We start from the raw sequence: 13,722 nt of genomic DNA, 5'->3' as shown, positions 1-13,722 counted from the left end.
ATTGAATTTAAAGTCCCTTGTAGAAACCAGATTTTGCCACACTCCAACTGTATATAAAAGCAGGCGCAGAGGAATAGAAATGTCCATGTTTAATGCAGAAAAAACATTTGAGGGTGCAAAATGTTGCACAGTAAAGTGAGGTATGTGCAGTATTTTCCTTACAATTAACACGTTTTTCCAGGGTGAGACACCAAAAGCAGAATTATGTGAATTCAAGCCCCGTTAGGGGCAGATCTGAGCACAAAGCCAAGAGATGGAGGAAAAAAAAAATCTGTTCTAAACGTCACTTACCTGAAATGGTGTAATCTGCATTGATGACCCTCATAGCAGGGGTGTAGGTCACCGTGGGCATGTGTGTCTCCTTCCCTTTCTGCTTCTGCCTGTAAATGATGAACAGCACCAGCAGGAAAAGCACAACCAGGACAAGAATGATGATGCCTGCTATGGCTCCTATCTGGTAGGAGTCAGCAGGGAGGGCAGTGCTGGTACGGCTGAGACTGTTCAGGTTTCCCACTATGATTACACCGGCTGGAATGGAAGAAGAAATGAAAGTAAGTGGCATAAATCGAGAGGGGTCACGTGTCAGGAGCAGGAGACAAAATCTCACTTCTAAATCTAACTGTATTTAATAATGCCAGAATAGAACTCTGTCAGAAACCAACCCTAACCTTAAGGAAAAACACTCAGAATATTCATGGGGCAGGTAAAGCCTATGCTCCATCAGCAGCTTTCAGCAGCACAACCCTGTATTTCATGCAATCTTCACTTGAGTACTTTGCTCCAATTAATTATCACTGAGGCATCTAATTTAAAGCCTACAAAACCTACATAAATTACCAGAGTGGGCTACTTAAATGCACTTGCCAGATTTATTTACTGAATGATACAGGGATGGGTGTTTAATTGGTGCATCCAGCCTCTGTGTGAAACCATTACAGTTAATTTTATTGCGTCTGGGCTTCACCTTGATCACACCTGGCCCCTTTCCAGCCTGGGCTGCAGTAACAGGTCCCCGTGATGTGGTCACAGGTGGAGTTGTTCAGACAGTCACAGATCTGGCGGCATCCATACCCGTATGTGCCCTGGGGACATTCTGCACAGAATAAAAACAAGCAAAAACTCATTAAAAGCTTTGGAGTTACAGGTCTGCAGCACCACATGAGTCTAACCCCACATATTCCTGTCCCTGGTCAGCAGATGGCAATGTGTTGTCAGAATCAGATCTCTCCTGGAAGGGCTCCTAAGAGGACCCCTCAGTGTGCAGGAGAGAGAGAAATTGTATTTAGATGTATATTCATCCTTTACCTGCAATGTTGCTGATGCTCAGGTGGTGCAGTGAGGGATCAAGCGGGGAAAAAAAGAAGGCAAAAAAGAGAAAAAGGGTAGAAGGCAGTGAAGAAATGGGCAAGGTGTGAGTAAAGAGCCAGAAGACTCAGATGCCAGTGCATGAAAAGTCACGTAATCATGCACGTGGAGCCAGACACCTGGATGGAGTCCTGTGGTGTGACAGATGTGCTGATGTAAAACAGCAAGAGGAAAGGGCCATAACAGTGAGTCTAAAATGCACCACACATTTATAGAGAAATAAAACTGCTGCCCATAGTATGCTCTGGTACTATAATGTATACACTGAGAAACTACCAACAGGAGAAAAATGCTAAATTATGGAGAATAAGGTAAATTGGGAGAGTTGTACTTAATTATTTTTCTCCCTGAATGACTTGAATACAATGCTTAATTACCAATCAAAGTGTCTCCTACCTCATGTAAGTATGCTGGTGGAGAATTATCCTACACTGATGAGAATTATTTCTTTCATACTGCCACCTCTTGGTACTGTGTGGCCCGTCACATTATAGTAGTTCTGATGGTTTCAGCAAACGCGGTATTTCTTCACCTTTTGTGACTCAATTTCCTGAAACTTCTCAAGAGTTCTGCAACTATATTTACTTCTTTTTGTCTTTTTAAAAGAATTTAACTCATCTTTCATGCATTCCTAATTTGGAATAATTTACAAAATAAAGTAACACACTGGGTGCCAGAGAATGTTCTTGCAGTCTTGACAATTCCCAACTCAAGTGAAAAACTTCATGTTTATGTACCTCCTCCTTCTCTTGATTATGCTCAACAAAACAAGATTATAAATACTGAAGTAAATGGGTGGGCAAAACCTATTATGTCATAATACATTTTGGCATTTTAAGATCTAAATTAGAATTAATACCAAAACATTTAGCTTAACGTTGTTAAATCATTATTATCAACTTGTAGGATAAAATACAAAATCTGTAACAGAGTTAGATTTGCCAAATTATTCAAAGTGATGTTTTGACATCAAGAGACTATCTTAAAAAGTCATCTCTTCCTGAACATCATTGATGTTTTGAGGAGAAACACAGATGTCATGAGAATGCACAAATTTGGGAGCACAGCTTTGTAAAGTCAGCAAAGGTTGGACAAACAGTCCTGTGCTCACGAGCCTGATTTTTCTTTCAAGGTTGTACAACATTACACCACCAGTGATGTCAGTGGTGTTATCCCTGACCTTCCTGAGGAGAGAACCACACACATATGAAAACAAAATGCCACCTACAACGGTTTTACAATCCAGCTGTGCTGTAAAACCACACTGCGAAGATTGATTTCATCCAGCACTGGTGAGTTAGTCCTTATCTCTAGTTTTCCAGCTATTAGCTGTCACTGTGGTTTATGCTAATGGACACATTTTGTTGCTTTCACAGGATGCTAATGACAATTCCTTGGATTCATTTTGTTGCTTTTACATGACGGAGTAATTGGGTGTTCCTTTAGCGTTACAACCAAACACAGTGCAAAGAAACCACCAGCTCCTGAAGCTCTCTGCCCATCAGTACTCCCTGTGCCCCCACAGGCTGTGTCCCAAGGCAGAGGGGGTGCTCACTGTGCTCGCAGTGCCGCCCCATGAAGCCCGTCCGGCACGTGCACTGCCCGCTGATGTGGTCGCAGTCGGCTCCGTTCTGGCACTGGCAGATCAAGGCACAGTCCTTCCCGAAAAACCCCAGGGGACACCCTGCAATACAAGCAAAGGGAAGGGGAGAGAGGGGTGAAACAGCTGCTCTGGGAGTGGAACATTCTGGTTCAGTGCGGGACTCACTCCTGCAGCTCCAGAAATGGAGTGTTCTCATGGCACAAGGGACCAAGACCTGCCTGGTCTGAAGGGGTTTCAAACACACATCAGGCAAAAATGGGGTTGGGAAATGGTGCTGGCAGCAGAGGTTCTGAAAAGACAGCAGGGACAGCTCCTTGAAGAAACGGGCTTCAAAAGAGATTTGAGGGAGGAGGAAGAGAGCAATCTGGGAGTCTGTCCATTAGTCAGTGAACCTCTGGACATATTTCCTTCATAGTTTTTGTTGAAGCATTAAAAAATCCAAAATAACAACATATTGTACCTGAGCTACTCACAAAGAAACCATTTCAGTATGAAGAAGACACACCACTGCAAAGAGATCATTATTCACCAGCAGGAAGCAAAAAACCCCTGATAGCTGACAGCTGAACCAGCATAGTTAATGTCTCCCAGAACTGCATCCATATGGTCCTATGATGTATCTGTTATTTCTTGCCACTGTGACATTACTCATTTGAAACAGGAGTTCTGATTTTATACAAAACATGTATTTGAACAATGAATGCAAAACAGTCAGCAGTCCTATATTTCTTGAGGTGAAATACAGGGGCTGAGGCCAGGATCACAGTCAGCGAGGCAACCTGAACTGAAGGTAAACCAAACTGAAGGTGTAATATGGCAGAGATAAGAAGCCAACTTTATTAATATTTATTTCTAACAAATGTTTATTTCTCAAACTTCGTATGAAGTCTGGCCAGCATGTAATGACGGCCCCATACCTACACCCAGTCACTGCACAGCTGTTTTGCTGTAACAAAAAGCTCTTGGGGAAAAAACCCCAAAACAGTATTAATGTATTATTAAAGGAAGAAAATTCCAGAAGAAATTATGATGTTACAGTCTAGTGAAGTCGTCTTTCAAGGTTCTAAAGGAAACAGCTTCTGTATCAGTATTTGAATTACAGATGCTGAGCTCCAAGCCGTTCTGGAGGATAATTCTGTCACTGGTGTTCAGACGAAGAATGAGCACAAAATCCACTTACTCTGTGTGCAGTAAAGGCCAGTCCAGCCCGGGGTGCACTTGCACTCCCCATCGTAGGCACTGCAGAAAGCTCCATTGTGGCAGTTGCACGTGTGGATGCAGTTTGGTCCCCAGTGGGAAGGTGGGCAAGCTGGAACAATCCAGAGCAATTAATTAACCTCAAATGACAAAGGTTCCTTGATGCACATGAATGGAGCTGCTTCCATTCACACATGAGCACTGCTTTGTTTGGTGTTTGCTGTTTTTCTCCCAAGTGCATGTTTTGGGCTGCTCTATTCTGAGTAAACAGTCTCAGATTTATTCATTTATTTCAGCTAAGGCATCATTTTACTTCAGGTAAAAAGCGACGAAAAATATTAAATGTGTGAAAAATGCATACTTGATACTCAGTAAGTAGGACACTCATAGCAGCTTTCTCGGAGAAAGCCATTAGGTTTCCTTTCCTCATTTATTTTTTAATCTGCAAACAGTCAAGGGGACACAGCTTTTAAATCTCAAAACTGAAGGAAAACAGAGAATGTGAAAATCCTGTATAGCCTAGAGCTTTAGACCCAGTACTAAGTTTGCTTCTCCTGCTTCCACTGCTAAATTCTATGTGTTTGCCTAAATGTGGTGAAGATAATCAAGTCTGTACCTTAATCTGGTTAACTCAGTTACTTCCATGGGTCCAATAATCAGTATAATATTTCTAAACCCCAAGTAATTATCCACAGAATGGAGATTATTTTGCTCGCAATCACGTCGACTCATTATGAGACAGAATTTACTGGCTGCTTTGGAAATGTCGTGATGGATGAATCTGATGCTATGTGCTGCCACTAGAACTGCAAAGTGGTTCCAAAATACTAATTACTATTCAGAGACAGCAAAAGATAATTTTCTTCATGGTAGAATATCACTAAGTGAAGAGGGTTCTCTAAGAACAGACCCTTTCTGTTGAGTAGGATTCTCATCCTGAGGGGTTTTTTTCTTTAGTAAAAGAAAGCAGTACTTTAAGTAGTACTGAGTATTTTAAAAATAAGTAGTAAAATAAATAGCTCTTTAGTACTTTAAAAATAGTTTTATGGAAGTGCAGTGTCAGTATTTCACAGGAGAGAAGAAACTGGTCAGACACTGAAGCCTTGCTTTTATTTCTGTGTAAATTTAAAAGGCTGGTAACTCCTTAGTGTTTTGTACTGCTTTGATTGCCTGAGACCAATAAAATTCTTGAAACCTTTAAACATTTGCATAATGATTCATGTATATGTGGGCTGTATTTTTCCAAAGTATCATCTTTTTTCCCAAATTTCAGTTCCTTAAGAACTGTATTACCATGTATTGAAAAAAAGCACTAAGTTTGGGTTTTTGTTACTTTCACTTGTGCCTTGTAATAATTTTTGATTAGTGTTTTGTGTTTGAAACTAGTGGTCAGCTAAGAAGGAATGAAAATCACATAAAGGCAAAAGGTTAGAAGTTTAAAAAAGGTCGCTGGTTCTGAAAGAAATTAATGGAATCATTATTTTCCATGTGAACGAAAGGCCTTTATACAAAGCAAATAAACTTCCTCTGTTACGGTCCGTGAGCACAGCCTCAATAAACACTTCCATTCATATTGCTGGCACCATTTTCTTGATATTGATTCAGTGAGTAAGTCCCTCCTCCTCCTAAATACCCCTATTCTGCTAATCTCCCAACTACCTACTTATTTTACTATAAAAACAGGGACCTTTGTAGCCGCTGGCTTCCACAGGAATGGGCCCACGATTTATTTTGGTATCATACTGGGCTGTGCATGCTAATCACTTCACAGAATTTAGCCAGGGAAGTTGTTTTTAGGGGTTTTTTCCCAAACTGACCAGATGTTACCCTGCACTTGTACAGAGCCTGGTAACCAGGGCCAGTCAAACCGTAAACGATACAAACCAATGAGCCATGTTATTAAAAAATGCACCTCTCTGGAAAACCCTGCACAATGTTTGATGTATCAGGGTATGGTGCAGCTTCTTTCCTTCACAAAAATGGGTTGACTGAAATTCTGGCACGGGTGTGTTTCAGACTGTGTGGATTTTAGCACCTTATGGGATTGGATATGCTTCTTATGAGAGTTTTCCTTAAAACAATTCTTTCCCATAATTAGTGAATTGCATAGATCCATCCAGGCATATAGATAGTGACTATTTAATAAAATAACTTTACAAAAAGCAAGAAAATTAGGGCCTTCGCTTCTTCTTTTTAAGTCAGTAATGAAGAGTCCACTGAGTTTAGAGCACCAAGACAATACTCACTGAGTGAGGCAGAATGACATAAAAAATGTCTATAAATGTGAAAACATTTATAAAAGGAAGAAAGAGAATCCATTACAGAGTTACAAGCACTTAAAAAAAAGGTATAGTGACAAATTTCTTAACAAAATGTTCAAATGCTTAGTGAGAACAAGGATGGTTGTGCAGCCAGAGCACCAAGCTGCGTCCAAGCTGTGTCCAGGAAAATCTCACCTTTGTTCTTGGCCTGGACAGAGAAGTTTAGGATCTCCCCATTATTTACCATGAAGTCCTAATTTCTGACTTAAGAGAGTGTTTCTTTACCAAAGAAACCATAAAATTTAATATACCATAAATTACCATAAAAATGGTAATTTAAATAACAGGACCCTGATTATTTGTTCTAAAATTAAAGGGAAATAAAAAGCTGGTACTTACGCTGAGAGCAGTCACTACCAATCCATCCAGGGTAGCACTGGCAGGATCTATCAATAGGATTGCAAGTCCCATTATTGGTGCAGGTGCATATTCCAGCGCAGTTCTTCCCAAATCTGCCACTGGGACACACTGAGAAGGCATTGGCAAAATTAGAACTCCTTAGTGATCAGAACAAGACCTTACTTTCTTCATTTCAGGAGAAAACAACCAATATTTGGATCAAGAGGTATTGCTTAGCATAAGGTTAAAGTGAGGTGTTATAAATTATGGTGAGCACAATATCCACAGTCACTACACAAATAATGCAATTCAGAGTACAGAGGGCTTCATCCTGAAGGATGAAGCAGCTTAAGATTCCTGATTTATAAACTGAACATTCCATAACAGAAAGTATCTTTGGTTTTACAGCTCCCAAGTGACAGAATGAAAATCATTCCAGCCCTTGGTGTGTACATCCCACGGAGCATTTATGGCCAGCTGTACCTTCATTGCAGAGGGCTCCTGTGAATCCAGGCAGGCAGTCACACAGGCCAGTGATGTGGTGGCAGGGGCCACTGCTGTGCACGCACTGCGGGCAGGTCTGGCTGCAGCGGTGTCCGTAAAACCCCGGTGAGCAGACTGGAACCAGAGGGGACAAAGTGTCACTGCTGCCTGCCAGCAGCCACCCTGCAGGACACTTGCTCCTGGCTTGGAACTGGCTCTGCTTTCCAACCCCAGTGGTGGTCACTGTTTGTGCAGCTCAGTGATTTAGACTCCCAAAACAAGATCTGCTCCTTCTCCTCAAGGATTTGGTGTGTTCTGGTTCATCATGACTTTGTTGACATTCCACTACATGTCAAGCCACCCTGAACTTGGATAATGTTTGGAATGCATACATACTTTTTTTGGCTAAACAAGGACGTCTTTTGAAGCACATGTGAAGTAACAGAGAGGATAGTTTTATCTCTAGATGAGTATGGTCATCATAGACCTTGATTCCTGATGTGTTTCCTAACTTGGAATTCAAATAGCCATAACTTCACTGGATAAAAAGCACAGCTGTTTTCCAATCAACCTTTCTTTTACATGGTCCAGAGTCACCCTAACTTTCAGAGAGCCTGAGACCAGAAATACAGAGTTGTCCCGTTAATTGTGTTGCTAAAAGCATGAGTTCCTCAAAATGAAAAAGAAAAAAAAGGGGGGAATAAAAGGCTGCTTCTCCTTTGTTGATCTAATCCCTTTTGGCATTTATTTCCTGATAAATTAGAATATTATGTAATAGATCAAGAGAAATACCTGAACAGCTGCAATCAGCACTACCAAACCACCTTGGAATCTTTTCAATATTTTACTTTAATTCAAGAATCAGTCTTTTAATTACACACTTGATACCAAGTTATATGGCCAGGATCTCTCCAGAGAGATTAACCTCCCCAAGTGAAACAGTGCCAAAAGATCTTCCTGTTTACTGAAAAGGCACTTTCTGACCAGGATCCAAATTATTCGTATGACCTTTGTCTTCCCAGCCTGCAGACCGTGCCTCCGAGGGGCACTGGACTGGAGCCTCCTGTCCAGGTTACAGGCACAGGTCCAAAACACAAGGGAACGTTTTTATGCCAGTGTTACACTTTGGATTCACTGATTGACTGCAGGGCTCTTGGAGATTAGATAGTGAGAACAATTACTGCTCACAGTCAGAAATGCTCAAGGAATACTAATGCAACACTAATGTGGGATTTAGCAGTGCCATGTCACAACCTTCAGCTTGAAATTTTGCCATTCCTGGACTGATACAACTTCATCTTCCTCTGGTTCTCCTTCTCCCTCTCAGTGACCATTTCAGGTCATCTCCTGTATTTTAAGCCTCTTTTGGAAGACCCAGGAGCATCTTTGCTTGTCCTTAACCCACCTGCTCCTGGAACCTGTTTCTGGGAGACCTGCTCTGGAAGCTGGGCTCCCCTTCAGTTCCAGAAAACTCACATTTCTCTTCCCTGAACACCTTTCCCTCACAGCTTCACTGATTCAAACTGAAGACAGCTGGACTACTGGAAAACTGTGACAAAGCTTGGGAGGGCAGACTTACTGTTTCCCTCCCTGGTTCTGGCATGATTTTCCTTAGTTCATCTGTATCTCTCTTCCTGCAATCTGAATTTTACACAGGCAAGTTTTCCAAAAGGAACCAAGGGTACATTTGATATCCTCTACTTACTAGGAGGCCTGATCCTCCCGACTGTTCTTACAAAGTAAGTGTTATAAACTCAAATATTAACTAAGCTGATGATTCCTACCAGACTCAATGGGAAGGCTTTTGGTTTCTGAAACTCATGTGTGTTTTATTTACCTGTATTACAAACCTGACATCATCAGTCATGTTTGGAAATGCTTTAGAATGGAATCCCCTACGATATTTCTTGGGAAGTCATGTCCGTAACAATGCCACAGCACAGACAATGAATAAAAGGAAAGCTGTACCATAACAAGAAGAGCACTAGGAGATAAAAACACTTGTTCATTACAGATAACACTTTTTTTTTTTTTCTGTATATTCATGTATTTTGACAAAATGTCCAGTCAAGGAGGGTTTCCTAGTCTTTCACACTACAGTAAGCAAGGCATTATGATGTTGTATATGATCTGTATGCCAAGCAACAGAGGGAGAAACAGAGGTTTTTAAAGCATTTATGTTGTCCTTACTTCTCTGGCAAGTGGTGCCTCTGTATCCTGGTGCACACTCACAGATCCCATCATCTGGAGAGCAGGATGCTCCATTTTTGCAATAACAAGGCAAGGAGCAATTTGGACCCCACTGTCCCTCAGCACAGACACTGTCACAGTGAATACCTGCAACCACAAACAAAACATCTCTGAAGAGCTCTTATGCACAGTTAGGTTAAAACTTTTGCTTCTCACAGCACTGATCTTTAAAACACAGCTCACACAACCTGTTTATCAAAACATCACTAACATCAGGAAAGTACAAGATGAACTTGCATCTCTGTTCCTGCCTTCCCCCAGAAGAGTGAATTTCCCTCATATTCCTCATATTGATGAGATGTACATAAATGGCTTTTGCTTCTTCCACAGTGGCTGCTTCAAAACAGCAAAAGATTTTTGGTTTCAGATTTTACGTTTGGGAAATGCACAACAAAAGGTATTGCAGGAACTTTTCCTTCTGAGAATTCTTTGTGTCTGACATAATTTTTGTGTAATAATGGGGTGCGGGACACTGGATGATTTCTAATTAGTGGTGAGCTGATTACTGCTCAGCATCGTACCGGACAGAAAAATGTAGTGCACACAAAGGGTTCCCAAACACACCATGTGAGCATTCCAAAATGCAGAGCTGCCACAGTGTTAAGGATGCTGGTCAGCCAGTGCTTTGTTTAACCTGCTTTGGTATAAAATTGATTGTAAAATGGCCACAACCTGAATCTCTACACATAGATCACAATACAAACTACCCATTGCAATCATCCAATCATAGTTTGTTTGATGGGTTCTTTTGTTTGTTTGACTGTAATTTTTTTTCTCAATGCAGCAACATTAAATATAATTTTCCTGCTTTTTAAGAAGCACTGTGCATGTTAAATGCCAGCAGGCACCACCGTGGAACTCAGACCGTATTGTGTCTGCAGCACTTTGCATTAACAATCAAGTTTTATTGTAATGCCTCTACTGAATGAACCCTCCACTAAGGGAAAAGTGGCCTGGATCCAACCACAAGCATGTCTCGCTTTGTAAGTATTTCCAGCAAAATATGCCACAGGTTCACTGGCTGCCAGAGTCCTAAAAAAAGCAAAACAGTTTTACATGTGACAAGGAAAAAACAAAAATATTTTAACTTTGAACAGCAAAACCTACTGCTTGTAAAAATCCTGAAGAATAATTACATGGTGTGCTGATAGGTCAGACTCAGAGGTGACTCCTCAACACCCCCAGCATGTGCCCCTTGCAGAGCTGCCCATATCTAAAGACCAATTCTCTAATTAGAGGAAAGGTGGAACTCCACGCTGTTGAACTGTTTTTCTCTGCAGGACAATCAACATTCTGAAGAATCAAATATGTGTTTGAACAGATTGCCCCAACCTGTGCCAGCAAGACAGAAAAACACTTGACTTTAAAAATCCAGATACTGACAGATGGTACACAGGCCACCTAAAAGCCCTGATTGCACAATAATCATTAGCACTGACCTAAAGCAATCCTACTATCAAAATGAAAGGCTGCTTACATCACTCCTTTTTCACTTTTTGCCTGCCTAGACAATGTCATTCTCCTGTCTCCATCTACATTGGAGAGGGAGTGCTGACTTGTTTCTCAGTAGCTCAGTTCAACCTTTTCATTAACTCATTTATGGATCCATGGATTAAAGAGAGAGGTTTGATTTTGAGAGTTGCTGGTGCACATGAGCAGTATGACATCACTGCATTTAATTTTTATTTTTTTCCCATAAACAAGACCACTTCTTCCAGCTGCTGCTCTGCCTGGTGTTCCCAAACTTGAGAATTTGGGTCTCTGTGAAAGCACAGGCAGAGCATCTCGGAGCTGTGTCCACGTGAGGGTTATCTGCCGTATCTCACATAGCTGCACTCGGTGCACCCTGCTGGAGAAAAGACATTTTTCACAGCCTCAATGGGTGTCAGCGGTGCTCAGTGTATAATGGTCACTATTAACAAGCCAGTGGTTGCCAAGAGCTAGCAAAGTGCATTATCTGAGATTATGTAGACCAGTGACATACAATAACACCAGGCTCAATTATACTGCCTTGATCTGTGCACAGAGGATGCTTTATGACAGCAGAGTGTCCCAGGGTGATGCGGGCACACTGGGATGGGGAAGACAATGGGTCCCATGCTGCACAGAGCCACGGGGCTTAAAACAGCCAACAACTACCACTAAAAATGAAAAGAAGGGGAAAAAAGGCTCCTTCAGTACACATCAGGGAAAATCATCCCTTAAGGAAACTGGGAAAACCTGCCTTTTATCTCCCACTTTCAACCCTTATGAGGAAGTGAAGAGTGGCATCACTCTACTTAGTAAATAAACAGTGTACACTAAATACCACAGAGTAATAATGATGACAACATAACATACTGCAAGAGTGCTGAATACGATTCTGTTTCACTATAATTTTATTATATTCACTCTTGATCATAAGGAGAATGAGTTTCACTCCTTTGAGTGTCAAGAACAAATGTAGCAAGGCAGAAATCATTTAGTGATTTACTGCATCTCTATTAAAACAGTTTTCAGAGTCACTCACTATTTATTTATGTTATTTAGGTAAGTTCACAGGACACTTAAAAATACCAAGTTGAGTTTCGTATCTTACAGCTGTAAAAACCAAACATGTATTTTTGAGGAAGAACAGGTTAGAAATAATAAAGGGATTTAAAAAAAAGAATTAAAATTATTTTCCAGAGTGATGCTTTTTATGAAATTTCAGCAAAGAAAGCTATGCTTTGATAGAAAAGCCAGAAATTGTTCAGCAAAAAAGTATTTTTACAGAACTTGCAAAGAAAGATTAGACTCAGCTTTTACAACGTTACCAACTGCTTTATGATTGCCACAGTTTCACGCAAGTATTAATCTCTTACACAATAAAATTGTTTTTATTACGTTTTCATGTTGGTTCTTATACTGATAAGGATATCTGCAAGAAAATGTTTTTGCCAGAGCTATGGACAAAGAGCTCTTTGATGGCCTTCACAAGTTGCTAGGCAATAGCTGAATGGTCATGATAAACTTCGGCTAAGCTGCTCTGAAGAAATGCTCGTGCATTTAATGCCCAGTGCTTTATGCTGGGGGCCTCACATCCAAATCAGCATTCCCCCAGCATTCGTAATTGCATGAATGAAGTAAGGAATTCTTCAGGGACACCACTGCTTCTGCCCATGCTAGCAGAGTATTTACACACTCCCCATGCTATATTTTTAAGTTGAGGCTCAGTGATGCATCCAAGTCACATCAACAAAGAGCTAATTTGTTTTAGCACTTGAAGGGGAAAAAAAAAAATTGCCAATTATTTCTTACTCTCTTCCCCAGCAAATTTGCTATTGGAATAAGTGTTGTTTTCCAGATTATTATGTTTCCATTAGTCTGATAAAAGGTTATCCAAACTTTAAGAAGAATTTTTTTTTTCTGTAAAAAAGGTGTATTTGCTGTGCAATTTACGCTAACACATATGGAACTTTACAGTGTAGCCGCTCAGCATTAAAACCTGTTTATATACTGGTGTACTTCCCAGGTGTCAGTGCAAAATTGGACATATATTAGCCCAAACTAAAGAAGGAACAAGACCTTCAAAGGCTGGGGAAATCTTGAGTGTCATTAAAGCTAATGATGCTTTCCCATTATGGTCCAAGAGCTCGCCCTTCATATTTGAGAGAAACTAACACTTCTATTCAAGGCAGCTGTAACTTCTGATGATGAGAATTACTTTCCTAATTTCTCTGTCAAATAATGGATGGGCAGCCCGAAGAAAGGGAAGTGGTGAAAAATGTCACAGGTCCTATTTAGAAGCAACTTGTCTTTGAGGGAGGGAGGTACCTTGCTCCACAGCTGAGGGGACCCAGAGGAATTAATTAAAGTGTCCCAAATTGAGGAGCTAATGAGAGGATCAGAGATTTTTCTCTAGAAGTTCAGATTTCAGCTGCTTCACTGCAGCGGCAGGAGAGTCTGTGGCTGCATGTTTTGGTAGGAAGCCAGATACAAAAGACTGTCAACAAGAACATCTGAGTTTGAAGGCAAACATCCTTATCTGCAAATTTTAGTGGAAGAATCCCTTGTGAGACATTTCTGGTATCTTTCTGAAGGCCATACTCTCACTACATACTGTTATCCACTCCAGAGGTGCTCTTCTTTTCATCTCTCAGTCTCTAGATAGCCACCAGGAAATAACACTTCTCTCTTTTTTAA

The 13,722-nt window shown here is 40.9% G+C and overlaps 1 protein-coding gene across 1 annotated transcript in view; it reads right to left on the bottom strand.

The window, feature by feature from the left end:
• MEGF10 (multiple EGF like domains 10) overlaps positions 1-13,722 on the bottom strand; it is a 79,029-nt gene that overhangs the window by 7,016 nt on the left and 58,291 nt on the right. The window contains exons 14-20 of the mRNA XM_017735498.1: positions 9,499-9,645; positions 7,309-7,443; positions 6,826-6,954; positions 4,149-4,277; positions 2,921-3,049; positions 965-1,093; positions 292-528 (exon numbers count right to left, since the gene is read on the bottom strand). Coding sequence (XP_017590987.1) covers positions 292-528; positions 965-1,093; positions 2,921-3,049; positions 4,149-4,277; positions 6,826-6,954; positions 7,309-7,443; positions 9,499-9,645 — 1,035 coding nt within the window. The remainder of the gene's footprint in view (positions 1-291; positions 529-964; positions 1,094-2,920; positions 3,050-4,148; positions 4,278-6,825; positions 6,955-7,308; positions 7,444-9,498; positions 9,646-13,722) is intronic.

This window comes from Corvus brachyrhynchos, unplaced genomic scaffold (genome assembly GCF_000691975.1).
Source record: "Corvus brachyrhynchos isolate BGI_N302 unplaced genomic scaffold, ASM69197v1 scaffold325, whole genome shotgun sequence".
NCBI lineage: Eukaryota > Metazoa > Chordata > Aves > Passeriformes > Corvidae > Corvus > Corvus brachyrhynchos.
This window is presented reverse-complemented; position numbering and strand designations above follow the sequence as displayed.